This window comes from Enoplosus armatus, chromosome 13 (genome assembly GCF_043641665.1).
Source record: "Enoplosus armatus isolate fEnoArm2 chromosome 13, fEnoArm2.hap1, whole genome shotgun sequence".
NCBI lineage: Eukaryota > Metazoa > Chordata > Actinopteri > Centrarchiformes > Enoplosidae > Enoplosus > Enoplosus armatus.
This window is the reverse complement of record NC_092192.1, coordinates 915,730-933,572: the sequence shown is the minus strand read 5'-3', so window position 1 is coordinate 933,572 and position 17,843 is coordinate 915,730. Positions and strand designations below refer to the sequence as shown.

Here is a 17,843-nt window from a genome sequence, read left to right as displayed (position 1 = left end):
TGATTTAAACATGGTCTTTATCAGAATCCACACAGTTCTGATTCATGTTGCTCCTCCTGCTTTATATTCACTGCAAGAGCTACGAGCACAGAGTGTCTTTGCTAAACACGTATAGAATAGTTGTGTTTCTTATTGACTTGACTCTGTGTAGTTGATATGAGACAGTCGATGCTTAATATCAAATGACGGAAATGTGTTCATAGAGCTTACGATCAAAATCTGGCATCAAATGTCTCACATTCAAAATGTTCATTCTGTCATCAAATAGTTCCTGACGTACACGACAGTTCTGCCAAATTTATCATTTATCAAGTATCAGATCTGTGTGGAGCGATGAGGAGGCTGTGACCTTCCTCACAACACAAATGTCCCGTTTCCACCATGTTCTCCTCATGGTTCTCCATCGTTTGAGCTTCGACCGGAGTTCTTTAATGTTGTGTCCTCCTCTTCTTCTGTGGTGGTTTAATGGCAGCGACTGGAGAACTCTTATCTCCATCCACCAGTGAACTCATGTTCACACAGCAGCAGTGGATGAAACCAGCATTATTGGCATTTTCTTTTGCAGATTAACTGGAAATCTGTTTAAAATTGACTCTAAATTTGGATGGAAACCTGGCTGGTGTCGTATCCCAGAGCACGAATATTGATTTCAGTTTCAAACAAAAGCCGGAACCACTGAAGTCTTTTATACAGAAACCAGCACTAAAACCTTCTAGAAGATGACCCTTGAAGACTTGGACTCGTTTTCCATGTGCACCTCCCTTTCAACCTTCTCGGCCGCCTCCTGGTCTTCTTCTCCCACTCCCTCTTTTTTCAGGATCTTCAACGGCCACCAGAGGGAGCCGCTCCGGTGGTCTCGGCGGACGGTGTGTTCTGCCGGCCAGCAACAGGGGGCGCCCTTGTCCCCCGTCAGGAAGTAGAGGAGAGCGTTGAGCCAGGCGTTGCAGGAGGCCAGCGGCCGGGTGACCTTGTAGCAGATGGAGACAGTCTTCATGACGTTGCAGCCACCGAGCTGCCCCCGCCGCAGGAGCAGGAACAGAGTCCGGGTCACGTGGAAGGGCAGGAAGCAGAGCGCAAACAGCAGTGTGATTGTTACGATGGTTTTAATGGATTTCCGTCGCCGCCGGATGTAGTGCGAATACTGCGATCCAGAGATGGAGACAGATGTTCTCGCCCGCTCTCTAACTCCTTCTGTCGCCCCGTCTCCCACCGGACCGTCCTCCCCGCCTTCTATCGAACTGGGAGGGGAGCGCAGGGTCTGAAATATGGTCCTGACCACCTGAGAGTAGCACCAGGCGATGATGACAAAGGGCACAAAGAAGCCCAGCAGGTGGAGGACGATGCCATACGGGACGTAGTCTGCAAACTCCTTATCGATTGCGTCGTCCCAGCAGTTCATGTACCCCTCCTTGTCCTCCAACTGAGATCCAGTACTGTTCCCGCCTTCCCTTGCCCCTCCAGGCTCGACTACCCCACCGCCTCCTCGCTGGACGTATCCTGTCTGGGCGAACCTGAAGATGGGGCAGGTGAGGATGAAGACCACCACCCACACCAACGCACAGGTCCCCTTCACCACCCGCTTGCTCTCCAGAGTGATGGTCCTCATCGGATGGCAGATCCCCAGGTACCTGTGGAGGGACAACCAGGGGTGAGTCTAAACACTCTCAGGTGCTCAGTGGAAGGTTTTAACTCCTTTGTTTGCTGCATAAACCTGCTCTTCACTCACCAGCCTGAATCTTGACTTTCATATTGATTACTGTTTTGTCCCCAATGAGCTTCCATACATATTGTAGGTTTATATTCGAATGAGGAAACAATCCTGTAAACAAGTCGGCAACCAAGCGGGTGTGAACCAAAACCCGGCTAGCTCATCTCTGAAGTCAAACCCATCAGCTGACTCGGCCCTGTTCCGAACATTTCACCAGCTTCTGATTGGCTCAAAGGTCGGGAGACTCAGCTAGCTTGCTTCATTAGCCTCAGTAGCATGTGGTGTTGTAGTACTACTTTCCTGTAAGCAAGTCAAAGTTCAAATAGCACTCGTAAGGAGCCGTCAAAAATTAACGATGCCAGGAAAATAAATGAGCAGCAGTTTTCTCAGAGACACTGAGGCGACTCGAGACGTTGTGATATAATCTGCAGGAAGAGATTACTGCAGCTGATGACATTCGTTAGCTCAACTCCGAGTATTCACCTAACAGTCGTTTGCATTTATTTTGCAGATATTTTCTGGAAATTCTGTTCAAATTTGCACAACATTGGGATGGAAACTTGACTGTTGCAAACTGCATATGTGCTACAATGAAAAGCTGCACAGGTGTAGCATCAGGTCAGTAAAGCGGTGGAGTTTAGCAAAGGGTCAATTTACACAACAAAGTAAACCTCCCAAACTGGATAAATAAAGACAAAACACAGCAGCATCTGAAATGAACCACTAATACATCTGCAGTAACTTTATTTCCCGCTGGGCTGCCGTGTTTCCGGGTCATCCTACCTGTGCACGGAGATGCAGGTGAGGAAGAAGATGGAGCAGTAGAGGTTGAAGTAGAAGAGGAAGCGAACGAGGCGGCACATGAAGTCTCCGAACACCCAGCGGTCCCTCAGCACGTAGCTCGCCACCAGGAAGGGCAGCGACAGACCGTACATCAGGTCGGTGGTGGCCAGGTTCACCATGTAGATCAGTGAGGTGTTCCAGCGTCGCCCGCCACCACTGCCACCCCCGCCGCCGCCACCGCAGCAGCCGCCGTGGTGGCGGCAGGAGCGCAGCAGCACCACAGAGTTGAGGGTGAGGCTGAAGAGGAAGGTCAGCGAGTAGCAGACCGGCAGGAAGACGTACTTGTAGGATTCATCAATGCTGCAGGACGGCGGAGGCAGGGACGAGGTGGGCAAGGTGCCAGAGGTGTTCGGATGGTTGCTCGCCGCTGCCGCCGCCAAACCGATGTCTGGAGTGACGCTGGAGACTTGGCTCAATCCCATGATGAAGGCTATTTCAGGCAGAGCTGGATCGGTTCAGGTTCCTCTGGCATCATCTCAGCTCCTTCACCAGACTCAAGTCTTCTCACTCTCTGAGGTTTCCTTCATTTGTCCTTCCTCTGATCGATCTATCAGTCTGAATATTTAATCTCTGGCTCTATTCATCGTGGACTGACCCATGTCTCTGGTGTGTAGATGGAGTTTCTGACGGGGGGGGAGAAAACACACTGTCATTAGTTTGGAAAAGCTTGTTCAGAATGTACCGCCGCCGTTCTGCTGATGAAGACTATGTTTCGCTCAATTAGCCCCTCAATCATTAACGAAGCTTTCCGGAAGCCTCTCTCTCCATTCATGTAGCCTTTCTGTGAAGCAGGTAGGTGGTCTGTTCCAGCTGTTGAAGCGTTCGCTTCAGGGTTTAAATTCAACGACAGTGTCAAATAATGTCGCAACAACTGAGGTTTCAACGAAACTGTGGCTCTTACATAGTGAAAAGGATTGTGTCACGTACTTTAATCCTGATCCAGAGTCATCCTCTGACTCTTCATCAGCGCCATCATCAGGTCAACATGTTCATGTGTCCAATACTTGAACTGTTTACTGATAGTTAGCTAACGTTAGCATGCTAATACAATAAACTAATATGATGAACATGGTAAACATACCTGCTCAATATCAGCATGTTAGTCTTGTCATTATGGACATGTTAGCATGGTTAGCGATAGCATTTAGCTCAAAGCCTCACAGAGCTGCTAGCATGACTGCAGACTCTCGGTCTGGTTTAATTATGAGTCTCAAATCTTCACCAATCTGCAAACATTTTTGGCCATTAAAGTGAAATAAAAGACAAAGATGAGACCTTTTTTGTTTACTGTATATGGCATTAAATCCAATCAGACACTCTGAGAACAGAAAAAGATCTTTTGCACACAGAAGTTATATTATTATCTTGCAAAGAGCAACATCAAAGCAAACAAGTATATTCTGTGCTCACTAAAGGTATTTGTGTGTTTCCTGTTATCCACACAATAATAATCTTTAGTTTGCCTTCGCTCCAGCTCTATCTGACAGTGTTAGATATCATCATCATCATCATGATATGAATCATTTGCTCTCTAAAGCACCAGAAGTTCCTGTTTTGTCCAACCAGCAGTCTAAAACGTTCTAAAGACTTTCAGTTTACTGTCATAGAAAATGGAGAAAAGCAGCAAATCCTCACACCAGCTGGAAACCAGCGAATGATTTCTGCTTTAAAAATGATTTAAGTGATAATTTCAGTTAATTTTCTGTTGATTGAGTAATCGATTATTCACTTATATATATATATATATATATATATATATATATATATATATATTATACTTATATTAAAGTAAAGACTCGATCTTCTGGATCAGAAGGAGTTTGGATCTACCTTTAACCGTCCTCCTCCTCCTGATTGTCCTCCTGGTCTCGTCTCGCCGGGTTTCTTCGGTGCAGAAGTGTCTGTTTCGGGGCCGAAGGGTCTCTCGGGATTTCTCCCCTGACCTTCAGCTTCTCTGTAAATAATTGATCAGCGTTCATTCAGTCAGAACTGCAGGAATGAAACCCAATACAGGGACTGCAGAGGAGGAGGAGGAGGAGGAGGAGGAGGCGCTCACAGCGCAGCTCCGAGCTCTTTTAATAGGACACACTGGCTCTTTTTAGCAAATGAGGATTCAAAAATTTTTAAAAACAACAACACACAGTTGAAATATTTTATATTTAAACGTCACTGCTGCTAAATATTGTAAATATTATCAAATTAACCTTTTATTTAATTGTAATTTATTTACTTTTGTGTTATTATAGTTTGTATTAACTGATCGTATTAGCTTGATGCTAACTCTGCTGTAATTGTGCTTTATTGTCCTGCACACAGTCCCCGCTAATCGAACAATAAACTAAACCACTCTCATCATTTTTGACAAAATAATCAATTGTACTCTTCACACAATAAGACACCAAAAAGTCAAGGTTTTATGTTCCTGAGATGCATTAAAGAACAATGTAATAAATACATCAGCTGAGCAACAATAAAAAATATGAGAAGTAGAACAATAGTTCATGAAGGGTGTTATTAACGATGACTTGTGTTTTTGAATCGTCAATATTCTGATCAATAACTGCTGTATGATGTTACATCTGGCTAATTGAGAAGTAAAGCTAATAAAGCAGTTTTTTAAAGGTAATAAATCACTCACCTTTTCTTCCAGAGAAGCAGCTGAAGCTTTAAATGTCTGCTTCCTCCTCCTCCTCCTCCTCCTCCTCACTGGGCCTCTCTTATCTGAGGCTTTAATTAGAAAGCAAAGTGAACACAGTAAACACATCAGCCCCTCCTCCTCCTCCTGCTCTGCTCCCTCCATCATCATCATCATCAGCTCTGATTCATACAGTAAATACTGAGTTTGACAGCCAAAGAGCTGCATGACAAAGCTCTGCTGTGTGTTTGAACATGTGATGCTGTGTGAGTGTAATCAAACACGGCGACACAATTGGAGGTCAACCAGCGCGCAGGTAGCAGAGGTATGAATAAATACAGCGAGGGTTAGGACATCAAATCACTCTGACCTTTATTAAAAATCAAATACCTGCTGCTACAACACAGAATTGATCCAACTTTCTCCCACATCTCAAATGTTGTTGACGTAATCAAGCTAACGTAACCGTAGCTACGTTAGCTAACATGTTGTTAGCTGCTGTTACGATCGTGCTCCTGTTCCAAACCACCGATTTCTCTGCACTCATCACACAAACACATCTTTACCATGTTTGTAATGTTTTCTCAAGAGAAAATAGCTGACAGGACTAATGGTAGCTAACAGGTTAGCTAACACCGGTACTGCTTCAGATGCCCCATTTAGCCCAAGAAGCTAGCTTTAGCATTAGCTCAGTGCTCACAAAAGCTTTTTTAGGGCAAGTAAGCTTTTTATAAACGTAGCTTTTGCATAATACAAACATTAAATGGATGGTTGGGCCACTGAGCCACTGCCTTCAAGGTGCTTGTTATTATTATTATTATTATTATTATTATGTTATGTACTACACTTTACTACAGGAAGTAGTGTCTGTGCCTTTCTTTTTAGACAAGTGTGCGTCACATGACCTGCAATGCTGACTGTGGCCACTACACCAAAACATGTTAGTGATGAGCTGAAGGATGAAGAGTTCCTTCATGTGTTGAGAACACCCTCCTCCTCCTCCTCCTCCTCCTCCTTCAGCTAAATAAACGATTTAAACTCTCCTCAGATCAGCTGGAAAACACATCGTCACAAAGCTGGAAACTTTGTAGAGATACGTGGTTCTCACAGGACAGCACATGCTGCTCTTATAGAATATGATGCATCGCTGTACATGAAAGTACCCAACAGTATACAAAGTACTTCAAATGAGCTCAACCCGAAACATCTACAGCAGGAAAATGACAGACACACGAATGAATCCAGAAACATTTTACTGTGATACTGACAGTACTTATATACTATTACTGTGATACTGATAATACTCACATACTGTTACTGTGATACTAACGGTACTTATATACTGTTACTGTGATACTGACAATACTCACATACTGTTACTGTGATACCGACAGTACTCACATACTGTTACTGTGATACTGATAATACTCACATACTGTTACTGTGATACTGACAGTACTTATATACTGTTACTGTGATACTGACAGTACTCATATACTGTTACTGTGATACTGATAATACTCACATACTGTTACTGTGATACTAACGGTACTTATATACTGTTACTGTGATACTGATAATACTCACATACTGTTACTGTGATACTGACACTACTTACATACTTTTACTCAAGTAAGTTTTTGATTGCAGGACTTTTGCCTGTAGTGGAGTATTCTCAGTGTGGTATTAGTACTTTTACTTCAGTAAAGGAAAAAACTGCAGGGCTTCATTCATTTCAACACAAAACACTGGAGCAATAAAGTAGACGCCAAAATATAAGAGACCATCAAAATATATTTCAGAATTAATGTTTACATTTACAAATACATTTGTAATTGATTTTATTTACATGTTAAAAAACATCTCTAAATACTCTTAAAGTCACGATGAAATGAAAAACAACCTTTAATAAGCACAAAATATTACTCTTTCTATTCTACTCTTCTGACTTCTCCCTCACTGTGTTACGTCCTGCTGTGTTGGTTTGAAACTCTCAAAATGTGATTTCAGTGTGACTTTAAATACACTGTGTGTGTGTGTGTGTGTGTGTGTGTGTGTGTGTGTGTGAGAGAGAGAATAAAAAAGTAACCGACACATTTCCTTTACAGTACATTGCCTTCTGTTCCTGACATTCAGTTCCTTATCACAGATCCACATGAGAGAAATACTCAAAATATAATATCTTAAGGCACTAGAGGACATTGATAGCGGTGGTTTAAAAAAGCACCTTTTAAATCACGTAAATATCCCGGCTTGTGTAGAAACCAAAGGTAAATTACTGCCGGGAGAATAAAACTTGTAAAGTTAAATAAAAGTTCAGGAAGTTAGAAATGATGACGTGATGTTTAGGTGGCGACAAAAACCTCGAGTTAAAGAGGAAAAACGTAAACGGCAGCAACATTTCATGTGCGTCGTCACTTCCTTTGCTTTCATCACCAGTAAACAATAATAATCACTGACTGTACCTGAAGCGTTTAGTTAAAAAGAGATGCCACCAAAACTAGAATAACTTCCACTTCTTGTTTTTATGCATTTAGGTAATATTACAAATTCATCTGATATCATAAATGTAAAATGATTTTAAACGTCTAAACAAATGGACGGCCATGTTCCTGTAGCTAACATCAAACATCAACTACTTACTTTTTATAGTTTTGTCTGAGAAATGTGCATTTGCTCAGTAATCATACCAGATATCAAAATTCAAAATCAATGTGTGTACATCTCTTTCTAGCTGCACATTTGGTGAAATTCCCCTTTTTGTTTTTTAATAAAAAAATAACCAAAATATCAATGAATCAGTTAAGCTCGTCTTGCTACACATGCTGTATGAGTGTAATGTTCCCTTGTTATAACAAAAGTAATAAACACCATAAAACTTAAATAACATAAGTTAGAATCCCTCATTTCTATATAAACGTGTGGATTTACATTTGCAGCTCATAAGAAGCCAAATCCTTCTTTTGTCTCTGACGACGAAGGAAATCAAACCGCACAGTATTTTGAGAACAAGTTACACGGTGATTTCTGAATATGAGCTCTGTATGAGATTTAAAAAGCGTTCCGTTCAGTTGTGATCAAAGCGCTCGACGTCCAGGATTGAACCTGCTGCTTCCAACCAGAGAAAAGCTTTTCTATCAGCGCAGACAAAATGCTGTTAAAGTCTGTCAAAACTAGATTGTTAGATAGATTAGAAGACTTTTATCATAAGTTCCACATTGTTCCTGTTTTCTTTTTTGAACATGATGGAAGATTTCATCTCCGTTTGTTTCTTGAGGGCATTTGAAAACGTAGTTCTTCTATCACATTAATATTTATAACTGAATAAGCAACAATTCAAGTATAATATTCGTATTTATTAAGTTTAAAACAAAAAAACGGAGCTGATCTGCTTCATCAGGACTGTTTGTTTTTATTGGCTTTGATTGACGATATTCAAATATCTCTAAAAGTCTAATTGGTGCACGGAAACACGTGAAATCACTCCTTCAAACTGAGAAGAGCGGCGGAAAAACTACACTGACATCAATCTGTTGGCTGAAATCACCAAAACAGCTTGAACTTTGGCAGAAAACAGTGCGTTCATGCACGATCGCGTTGTTCATCGTAAAAAGCTGCTCTTCAGGGGCTTTGAGATTTACCCGTTCACCAGACCACCACCTGTCAGATCACGGTGGCAGCAGGCCGAGCGACGTCTGAAGGATCCCGAGGCGTTCTCAGGCCAGAAGAGACGTACAATCCCTCCAGCGTGTTCTGGGTCTACCCCGGGGTCTCAAACTCAGAAGGAAGGCTCCCAGGAGGATCCTGATCAGACGCCCGAACCACCTCAACTTGCTCCTACGGTCACTACATGAGCACAGGTGAGGGCTGGAACGCAGATCGACTGGTGCCCTCAGACTCAGCTCCTCCTGAACTACAACGGTCCGCCCGTAGACCTCAGGCTGTAGTTTACCCTCACTGGTGGAGCAGACCCCGAGATACCTGATCTCCTTCACCTGAGGGGAGCGGTCTACTAACACACACCTCATTTACACTCAGCCACTTCATGCGTCTGCAGGCAGTACGTCTGCAAGACTGACGGAAACTCCCCATTATTAACAATCATTAAATATCACCAGCTAATAATCCATGCCTGAAACATGGCTGTAAGAAGTGCCCCCCCAGTCTACTAACCCATAACTTGAGTATATGCACATTTCTTATGTATACTGGTGTCATCACCCTGGTGCCACCAGAGAGGACGGCCCTCCGTCCAATCACTTCTTCCCTTCTGGGCCTCTACCTTCGTTTCCAGGTACAGTACAACTGAAACTGGACCCAAACAACACAGATCCTGAGAAGCTTCACGGGTAGACCAAAGAACTAACACGATGTGAGTTAAATGGCCGAGTGCAGGTCTAACACAGTCCTCACCAGCCACTAGCTGATTGGAGATCTCGACGTCTGGGTTTGGCTTCCCGACAATGAAGACTTTGTTCCTTTTGTTGATTTGAAACAGAGACTTTCCGTCTGTTTGAGGTTTCTTCAACAGCCTGCTGTCCTGTACCAACTCTTACATGAACTTCCTTTTCACCATCCAGCCCTTTCTCCCTCTTGTTGCCCTGGATGCTGCTGATTTGTCAGTTTCAATGAAGTAAAGGACTATTGGGCTAACATGGACGAGCATCCCAACCTGGTCCCAGAGTGGCCGAATGTTTACTTTGATGTGGAAGAGACTTGTTTGTGTGGACCGTCCAAGTCTGTGGTCCTGGTGTTAGGTCAGGTCCTGGACGTCCAGCAGCATGGCGTCCTGTTTCGTCCTCAGCTGGTCTCGTACCAACAGGTGGGCCACCAGCTCGGAGCTCAGAGCTAGAATAAAAGCAACAAGACCGAGTCAAAGAGTGACCGATGTGTCGCGACTGGGGCTACCTGTTCATCATCAGCTACGTCTCCTCACGTCCGCTAACCAACAGCTAACCTACAGCTAACCACCAACTAACCACCAGCTAACCACCAGCTAACCACCAGCTAACCTACAGCTAACCAACAGCTAACCACCAGCTAACCTACAGCTAACCAACAGCTAACCTACATTTAACCACCAGCTAACCACCAGCTAACCTACAGCTAACCACCAGCTAACCTACAGCTAACCACCAGCTAACCACCAGCTAACCTACAGCTAACCAACAGCTAACCAACAGCTAACCAACAGCTAACCACCAGCTAACCACCTCGGGACAAACTGGAATTTATATTTTAGCAAAAACATGAATGTCTGGAACATATTAAGTTGTTAAGGAGTTAAGTTAGGAAACAAATATCAAGATACTGAGCAGTGTGTGTGTGTGTGTGTGTGTGTGTGTGAGTGTGTGTGTGTGTGTGTGTGTGTGTGTGTGTACCGTGCACGTCCTGTTGAAGTGATGCTCTCCAGCTGCTGAGCTGCTGTACTGAACACTCCTGCAGCTCCCAAAGCTCCAGATGTTTCCGCTTGGCAACACCGCTGCTGCTGGCCAGATGCTGCAACACACACACACACACACACACACACACACACACACACACACTCAGCAAGTTTTTTTGTTGACAACATTTCTTTTTGTCCTCGTTGCTTCTGCAGCTCTTACAAACGTAACCCTTCCTTCTACCTCCTTCTCCTTCTGCTCGGCCAGCAGTTTGTCTCTCAGCGTCCTCAGAGCGGTGGCCACTTCCTGTTTCAGCCCAGCGGCGTGGCATCCGTTGCCCCCCGTTCCCACGGCAACCTGATGGAGAGTTAAGGTCAGTGGTCAGATCACTGGACAGAAAATGTTGAAATGACAAACTGAAAATAAGAAGAAGCTTCTGCAAACATGTACGTGACTTTTCCAAAGGTCAAAAATAAATGACATATTTACAAGTTACTGCATATTCACGAGTATTCAAGGACCGGTGAAACTATTTTAGAGAATAAAAGTGAATGTTCACACCATAATAAAATGAACTAGTGGGAAAAACACACACACACACATCAGTAGGGCTGAGCGTCGCTCTTTGGTCCCGATGGAAACGTTCGTCAGATAGTTTCTGATTTAAATCATCGTTTTTGTCGTTTTTTAGACTTTTATTTGTATTTTATTTAGACGAAGTTCTTGTGCGGCTGCTTGTGTTCAGACAACATTTAACATTTGACATATTTGGCTTCTTTTGTTCAATGAAAAAGGATTTTGTTTATATTTCTCAAAAAGAGTGCAGCTCTGAGGTGAAACTTGGAACAGACAAACAGACCTTTTTGTTGGTTCCTTCGTCCTCGTCTTCACTGTCGCTGTTGTTGATGAAGCACAGCTGCAGGTTTCTGTGGTTGTGAAATCTGTAAACAGATAATAAACATCGTGAAGCTCCAGCAGGAGGAAAGTAGACAGTCAGTGTTCAGTGGTGGTTTCCCTCTCAGTGATGTCGTTTTTATTAATAAGAAAACATTTTTCTATAAGGACTATAAAGACTTTTTCAACAGTTTTACAAATCTTAAAAACACATGCAGCAGCAGTGGTGGTGAAATAAGTCAAAGAATCAGCTGATGGAAAATGACTCAGCAACCAGTTTGATAACGAATGTCGCTCAACATTTGACTTCCAGCGTCTCTGAACTGAAAAAGACGACAGAGACGAATCAACAAATCTTTCAGTTCAACTTCAAGCTTGAATGAAACTGCAGACCGTGACGTGACGACGGCCACTCGACACCTCCTGACGTCTTCCTCCTCTTCCTCCCAGACGTCTCTCCACACTCCCCCCTGACTCTCCTCCATCCTCACCCCCGTCCCCCTCTGCAGGAAGACAGGAAGACACAACGATCACAATATGATCCCAGTCTGGCCACAAGTTATCAGTCAGATTAGTTTGATTATTTCTGAAGGAAACTACGATCTGACTCCAGCCTGCAAACTCGATGTTTATCTGTAAATAAAAGTGTGCAGTTCTTCACAGCAAAGAATCGAGAAAACTTTAACAGCAGCTTCATCACAGACAGATCAGATGTGAGTCTACCGAGCAACTAAGTTATCAGTTCAAATGTTCTGATATGTGCAGCCGTGATGTGCAGAGTGTCTCTGTGATGTCAGGGTGGACGAACCAGCTCCCTCTCCTCAGTTCACCTCCTTCCACAGTGTGAATTACAAACTGCGTTTGGTGGATTTACAGCCACAACAAACATGTTCTCATCCCTCCAGGAATGTAATCAGACGGAGATAAAAATAACAAGGAGGGGGGCGGACAGAGGCGAGGAGTTCTTCTGTGATTTGACTTCCATAAAGTCTGAAAGAAGTTTACAAAGTAATCAAATCTGTGCAGCCAAGATATGGGTCCAAACGCTCTGGGTCCTACATTTCCCATAATGCAACTGCATCAAACTGAGAAACTGATGTTTCTGTTTTCAGCAGAAACAAAACAAAACAATCGGTTTTCTCAACAGAGGAATCTTCCGTTAGCGGCGCACATAACCACATATTCTTGCCGAGATGCACCCTGGGAGTCGTAGTCGACGTCCCTCCTTCAGGTGTTGTGTCCACAGGCTTCTTGTAGCTTTGAGTCTTTTTTATCAAAGAAGCAGATGTTTGCTAACACAGTTGTTCATCTTTAGTTCTGATGATTCAACAGGAGAGTTTCATGGCTGCCCAGTCAGTAGAAGTTTTATGTCCTGACTGAAGACTGTATACAAAGATGGACGACATGACAGCTCCCTGAAAGTGAAGCCAAAACATCTCATCGCCCCCTGGTGGCTGGCTGCAGTACAGGTCATGAGCCCCGCCCCCTCCACGTTAGGAGTGGGACATGGGCCAAACCAAGAAATCGAACTAACTAATGGCGACTGGACTTCCTGCGTCATAAATATAACTTCCACTGAGTTGAACCTGAGACGCCTGCTCATGAAAACCAGCAAACACTGAGCGGGAAAAGTCTGCATGAAGGTCTGTGTTCCTGAGCCTGTTAACTCTCTTCAGGGGTGGCGGAGGACACCGAGCCTTCTGGGAAATATAGTCTTCTGAGAAATGTTACCACAAACAGCTGATACCAGCAGAACCAAACGGAGATTATTATATATTATTATATCACCTTTGACCTTTCCCTCCTCTCCTGCTCCTGTTTCTCCAATTCAGCTATCCGCTGGCTAAAGTCCTCCCAGTGCATGATGGGAAGGTCTGGGTAGTCCACAGAGGACGCCGCTGCAATGTGAGGAGGAAGCTCTTTCTCCTCCTCCTCCTCCGCCGTCTCTTTCTCTCCCTCCATCTTCTGAAAGTAACCAAGTTCAAGAAACAGTAGAACAGTAACGAAGCTTAATAAAATAATAAAAAGTTCACGTCAGAAAGTCTAAAGTTTGAGAATCAGACTGTGTTTTGACCTCCTCTGTGGCCGCTGGAGGATCCATGACTGATGAATTGTGTATTTAGGCTTTTTACTTAGAAACACTCCTTTAAAGTAAAAGTCCTGTGTTTTAAAATGTTTGAAGTATAAAAGTCTGTTAATCAGTACAACTTCCTCCAAAAGTACAAGCTGGGGAGACATTCATCTGAGCATTTTAATCATGTTCAACACACTCTGACCGAGGCGAGCTGCAGTGTTGAATGAATACACTTTTGATAAATATATTCTTTTTATGTCATTAATAATCCGTCAGTAACCCTGTAAACCTGCAGAAGTACCACAGCTTGCATGAATCAACCCATTATTAAACTTATTGAATATTACTTGACACTAACCCTGAAACTGTGACGCTGGTAATAAAGAAGTCAAGAGGATTTAAAGGAGAAATTAGGGACAAACTAAACAGTGTTTTACTTTGTGGTATCATTTTAACTTTAGATTTTCCCTTTGATGAAATATTTGTGTGGATTATAGAAAGTCTGTCTGTCTGTCTATCTGTCTGTCTGTCTGCCTGTCTGTCTATCTGCCTGTCTGTCTACCTGACTGCCTGCCTGTCTATCTGCCTGCCTGTCTGTCTACATGCCTGCCTGCCTGTCTACCTGCCTGCCTGTCTATCTGTATGTCTACATGCCTGCCTGTCTGTCTGTCTGCCTGCTTGTCTACATGCCTGCCTGTCTCTCTCTCTGTCTATCTGCCTGCCTGTCTGTCTACCTGCCTGTCTGTCTGTCTGTCTGTCTGCCTGCCTGTCTCTCTGTCTATCGGTCTGCCTGTCTATCTGCCTGTCTCTCTGTCTGTCTGCCTGCCTGTCTGTCTCTCTGCCTGCCTGCCTCTCTGTCTGTCTGCCTGCCTGTCTCTCTGTCTGTCTGTCTGCCTGCCTGTCTCTCTGTCTGTCTGCCTGCCTGTCTCTCTGTCTGCCTGTCTCTCTGTCTGCCTGCCTCTCTGTCTGCCTGCCTCTCTGTCTGTCTGCCTGCCTGTCTCTCTGCCTGCCTGCCTGTCTCTCTGCCTGTCTGTCTCTCTGTCTGTCTGCCTGCCTGTCTGTCTCTCTGCCTGTCTGTCTCTCTGTCTGTCTGCCTGCCTGTCTGTCTCTCTGCCTGCCTGCCTGTCTCTCTGCCTGTCTGTCTCTCTGTCTGCCTGCCTGTCTGTCTGCCTGTCTGTCTCTCTGTCTGCCTGTCTCTCTGTCTGTCTGCCTGTCTGTCTCTCTGTCTGCCTGTCTCTCTGTCTGTCTGTCTGCCTGCCTCTCTGTCTGTCTGCCTGCCTGCCTGTCTGCCTGCCTGTCTCTCTGCCTGTCTGCCTGCCTGTCTCTCTGTCTGCCTGCCTGTCTCTCTGCCTGTCTGTCTGTCTGCCTGCCTGTCTGTCTGTCTCTCTGTCTGTCTGTCTGCCTGTCTCTCTGTCTGTCTGCCTGCCTGTCTCTCTGTCTGCCTGCCTGTCTCTCTGCCTGCCTGCCTGTCTGTCTGTCTGTCTGCCTGCCTGTCTCTCTGTCTGCCTGTCTCTCTCTCTGCCTGCCTGTCTCTCTCTCTGCCTGCCTGCCTGTCTCTCTGTCTCTCTGCCTGTCTCTCTGCCTGCCTGCCTGTCTGTCTGTCTGTCTGTCTGTCTCATCAGTAGTACTTTAAGCTCTCAGTCCAGTTCAGACGTCTTGCAGTAGATCTAGTAATCTGGATCTGAAGTTGTTTGAAGTCCGGTCTGTGGAGCCGAAGTGGAGCCGAAGTGTCCCCGCAGCGGTCAGCCTGCTCTGCCCGCAGTTGTTTACCAGCAGCGGGGAGACCTCGGAGGGTTTTACCCACCTACCAGTCACATGCAGACGGCCCCGGATCCCTCCGACATGTCGCCGTCCGTCACCCCGCGGGTCCCGTCAGCCCGCGGGCTTCGCTGTGAGGGCTGACGGCGGCGCGGAGCTGCGGACTTGTTGTTGGAAAGTTGGTAAAAGTGTCCTGAAAGTAGTTTAAGTCCGTCTGAAGGAAGACGGGACCTTCCCTTTCCCTCCCCCCTCCTCCCCCCCTTCCGCTCTTCCCACTTTAACCTCTTGTCGACGGACGTTTAACGGTTAAAACAGCGGCGAGTCACACGAGCACCGCTACCGGCGGCCAGTAACATTAGTACCACCAGTACTTGTTGAAGTACTGGTGGTACTAATAACACGAGTTGTATAACAGGCCAGTGAGAGTGACGCTCTTTCCCGCCACATATATCAAGTTTAATCTTTCTTTGGTTATTACACCTGAAGTCACGGTCAGCGGTGAGGAAGTATTCAGAGCCTTTACTGAAGTAAAAGAAGCAAAAATACTCGAAATACATATTACAAGTAAAAGCACTGAAAAGTCCTAATAATGCAGAGACATGTGTTCACAGAAGAAGAGTTTAAAGTTTAAAGACATAAACAAACAAAATCTTTAAAATTCATGCCTGACTGTTTGTGTCTGGTTCTGGTTCTGGTCTGCTGTCTTGTTTGGGGGACGTGGTCTGTCCGGGAGGCAGCGAAGGGTTAAAGGCCGAGCCTCCTGGTGTCCTGTTTCACCATTTTTTGGAGATGACGACTCAAAGCAGATGGAGGATTTGGGGATTCTGGGAGAACAGCAGACAGCTGAGTGTCGCAGCGCAGTACTCCGGTAATACTCCTGTAATACTTCTGTAATACTCCTGTAATACTTCTGTAATATTCCTGTAATACTCCTGTAATATTCCTGTAATACTCCTGTAATATTCCTGTAATATTCCTGTAATACTCCTGTAATACTCCTGTAATACTTCTGTAATACTCCTGTAATACTTCTGTAATATTCCTGTAATACTCCTGTAATACTTCTGTGATATTCCTGTAATACTCCTGTAATACTCCTGTAATATTCCGTTAATACTCCTGTAATATTCCGTTAATATTCCTGTAATATTCCTGTAATACTCCTGTAATACTTCTGTAATACTTCTGTAATATTCCTGTAATACTCCTGTAATACTCCTGTAATACTCCTGTAATATTCCTGTAATACTCCTGTAATATTCCGGTAATACTTCTGTAATATTCCTGTAATACTCCTGTAATACTTCTGTAATATTCCTGTAATACTCCTGTAATACTTCTGTAATATTCCTGTAATACTCCTGTAATACTTCTGTAATACTCCTGTAATACTTCTGTAATATTCCTGTAATATTCCTGTAATACTCCTGTAATATTCCTGTAATACTTCTGTAATATTCCTGTAATACTTCTGTAATACTCCTGTAATATTCCTGTAATACTTATGTAATATTCCTGTAATACTTCTGTAATACTCCTGTAATGAGTTGTAATGGACACAACTTTACTCTGTGGTTCTGTTTTTATGATATTCTTATAATATTCCTGTAATACTCCTGTAATACTTCTGTAATATTCCTGTAATATTCCTGTAATACTCCTGTAATACTTCTGTAATATTCCTGTAATACTCCTGTAATACTTCTGTAATACTCCTGTAATACTTCTGTAATATTCCTGTAATATTCCTGTAATACTCCTGTAATATTCCTGTAATACTCCTGTAATACTTCTGTAATATTCCTGTAATACTTCTGTAATACTCCTGTAATATTCCTGTAATACTCCTGTAATATTCCGGTAATATTCCTGTAATATTTCGGTAATACTTCTGTAATACTCCTGTAATGAGTTGTAATGGACACAACTTTACTCTGTGGTTCTGTTTTTATGATATTCTTATAATATTCCTGTAATACTCCTGTAATACTTCTGTAATATTCCTGTAATACTTCTGTAATACTCCTGTAATATTCCTGTAATACTCCTGTAATACTTCTGTAATACTCCTGTAATATTCCTGTAATACTTATGTAATATTCCTGTAATATTCCGGTAATACTTCTGTAATACTCCTGTAATGAGTTGTAATGGACACAACTTTACTCTGTGGTTCTGTTTTTATAATATTCCTGTAATACTCCTGTAATATTCCGGTAATATTCCTGTAATACTCCGGTAATATTCCTGTAATACTCCTGTAATATTCCGGTAATATTCCTGTAATACTCCGGTAATATTCCTGTAATACTCCTGTAATATTCCTGTAATACTCCTGTAATATTCCGGTAATATTCCTGTTGGGACTTGTTGTGTCTGCTCAGGTATCACTATATTATTATTGTGATTGTACTTTACTGTGAGTGTATTTCCTATAATATCTATTTAATAATAATATCAGATCTGATCCCAACAAAACTAGGAAATGTTTCATCATTTCTCAGTTTTGGAATTTTCAGGATGACGACGTTTGTTTTTCAGACATTG

At 43.5% G+C, this 17,843-nt stretch overlaps 2 protein-coding genes across 2 annotated transcripts; both read right to left on the bottom strand.

The window, feature by feature from the left end:
* Positions 1-712: 712 nt before the first annotated feature.
* On the bottom strand, positions 713-2,973 carry LOC139295723 (P2Y purinoceptor 6). Its single transcript, XM_070917974.1, has 2 exons — positions 2,492-2,973; positions 713-1,628 (listed from the first exon to the last, which is right to left on the bottom strand). Exons 1-2 carry the CDS (start codon positions 2,971-2,973, stop codon positions 713-715), a joined length of 1,398 nt encoding a protein of 465 aa, XP_070774075.1.
* Positions 2,974-8,611: 5,638 nt separating this feature from the next.
* Positions 8,612-13,426, bottom strand: LOC139295404 (schwannomin-interacting protein 1). The gene is made up of 6 exons (XM_070917598.1): positions 13,253-13,426; positions 11,858-11,967; positions 11,430-11,511; positions 10,814-10,927; positions 10,568-10,685; positions 8,612-10,034 (listed from the first exon to the last, which is right to left on the bottom strand). Exons 1-6 carry the CDS (start codon positions 13,424-13,426, stop codon positions 9,940-9,942), a joined length of 693 nt encoding a protein of 230 aa, XP_070773699.1. The 3' UTR covers positions 8,612-9,939.
* Between the last annotated feature and the right edge of the window lie 4,417 nt (positions 13,427-17,843).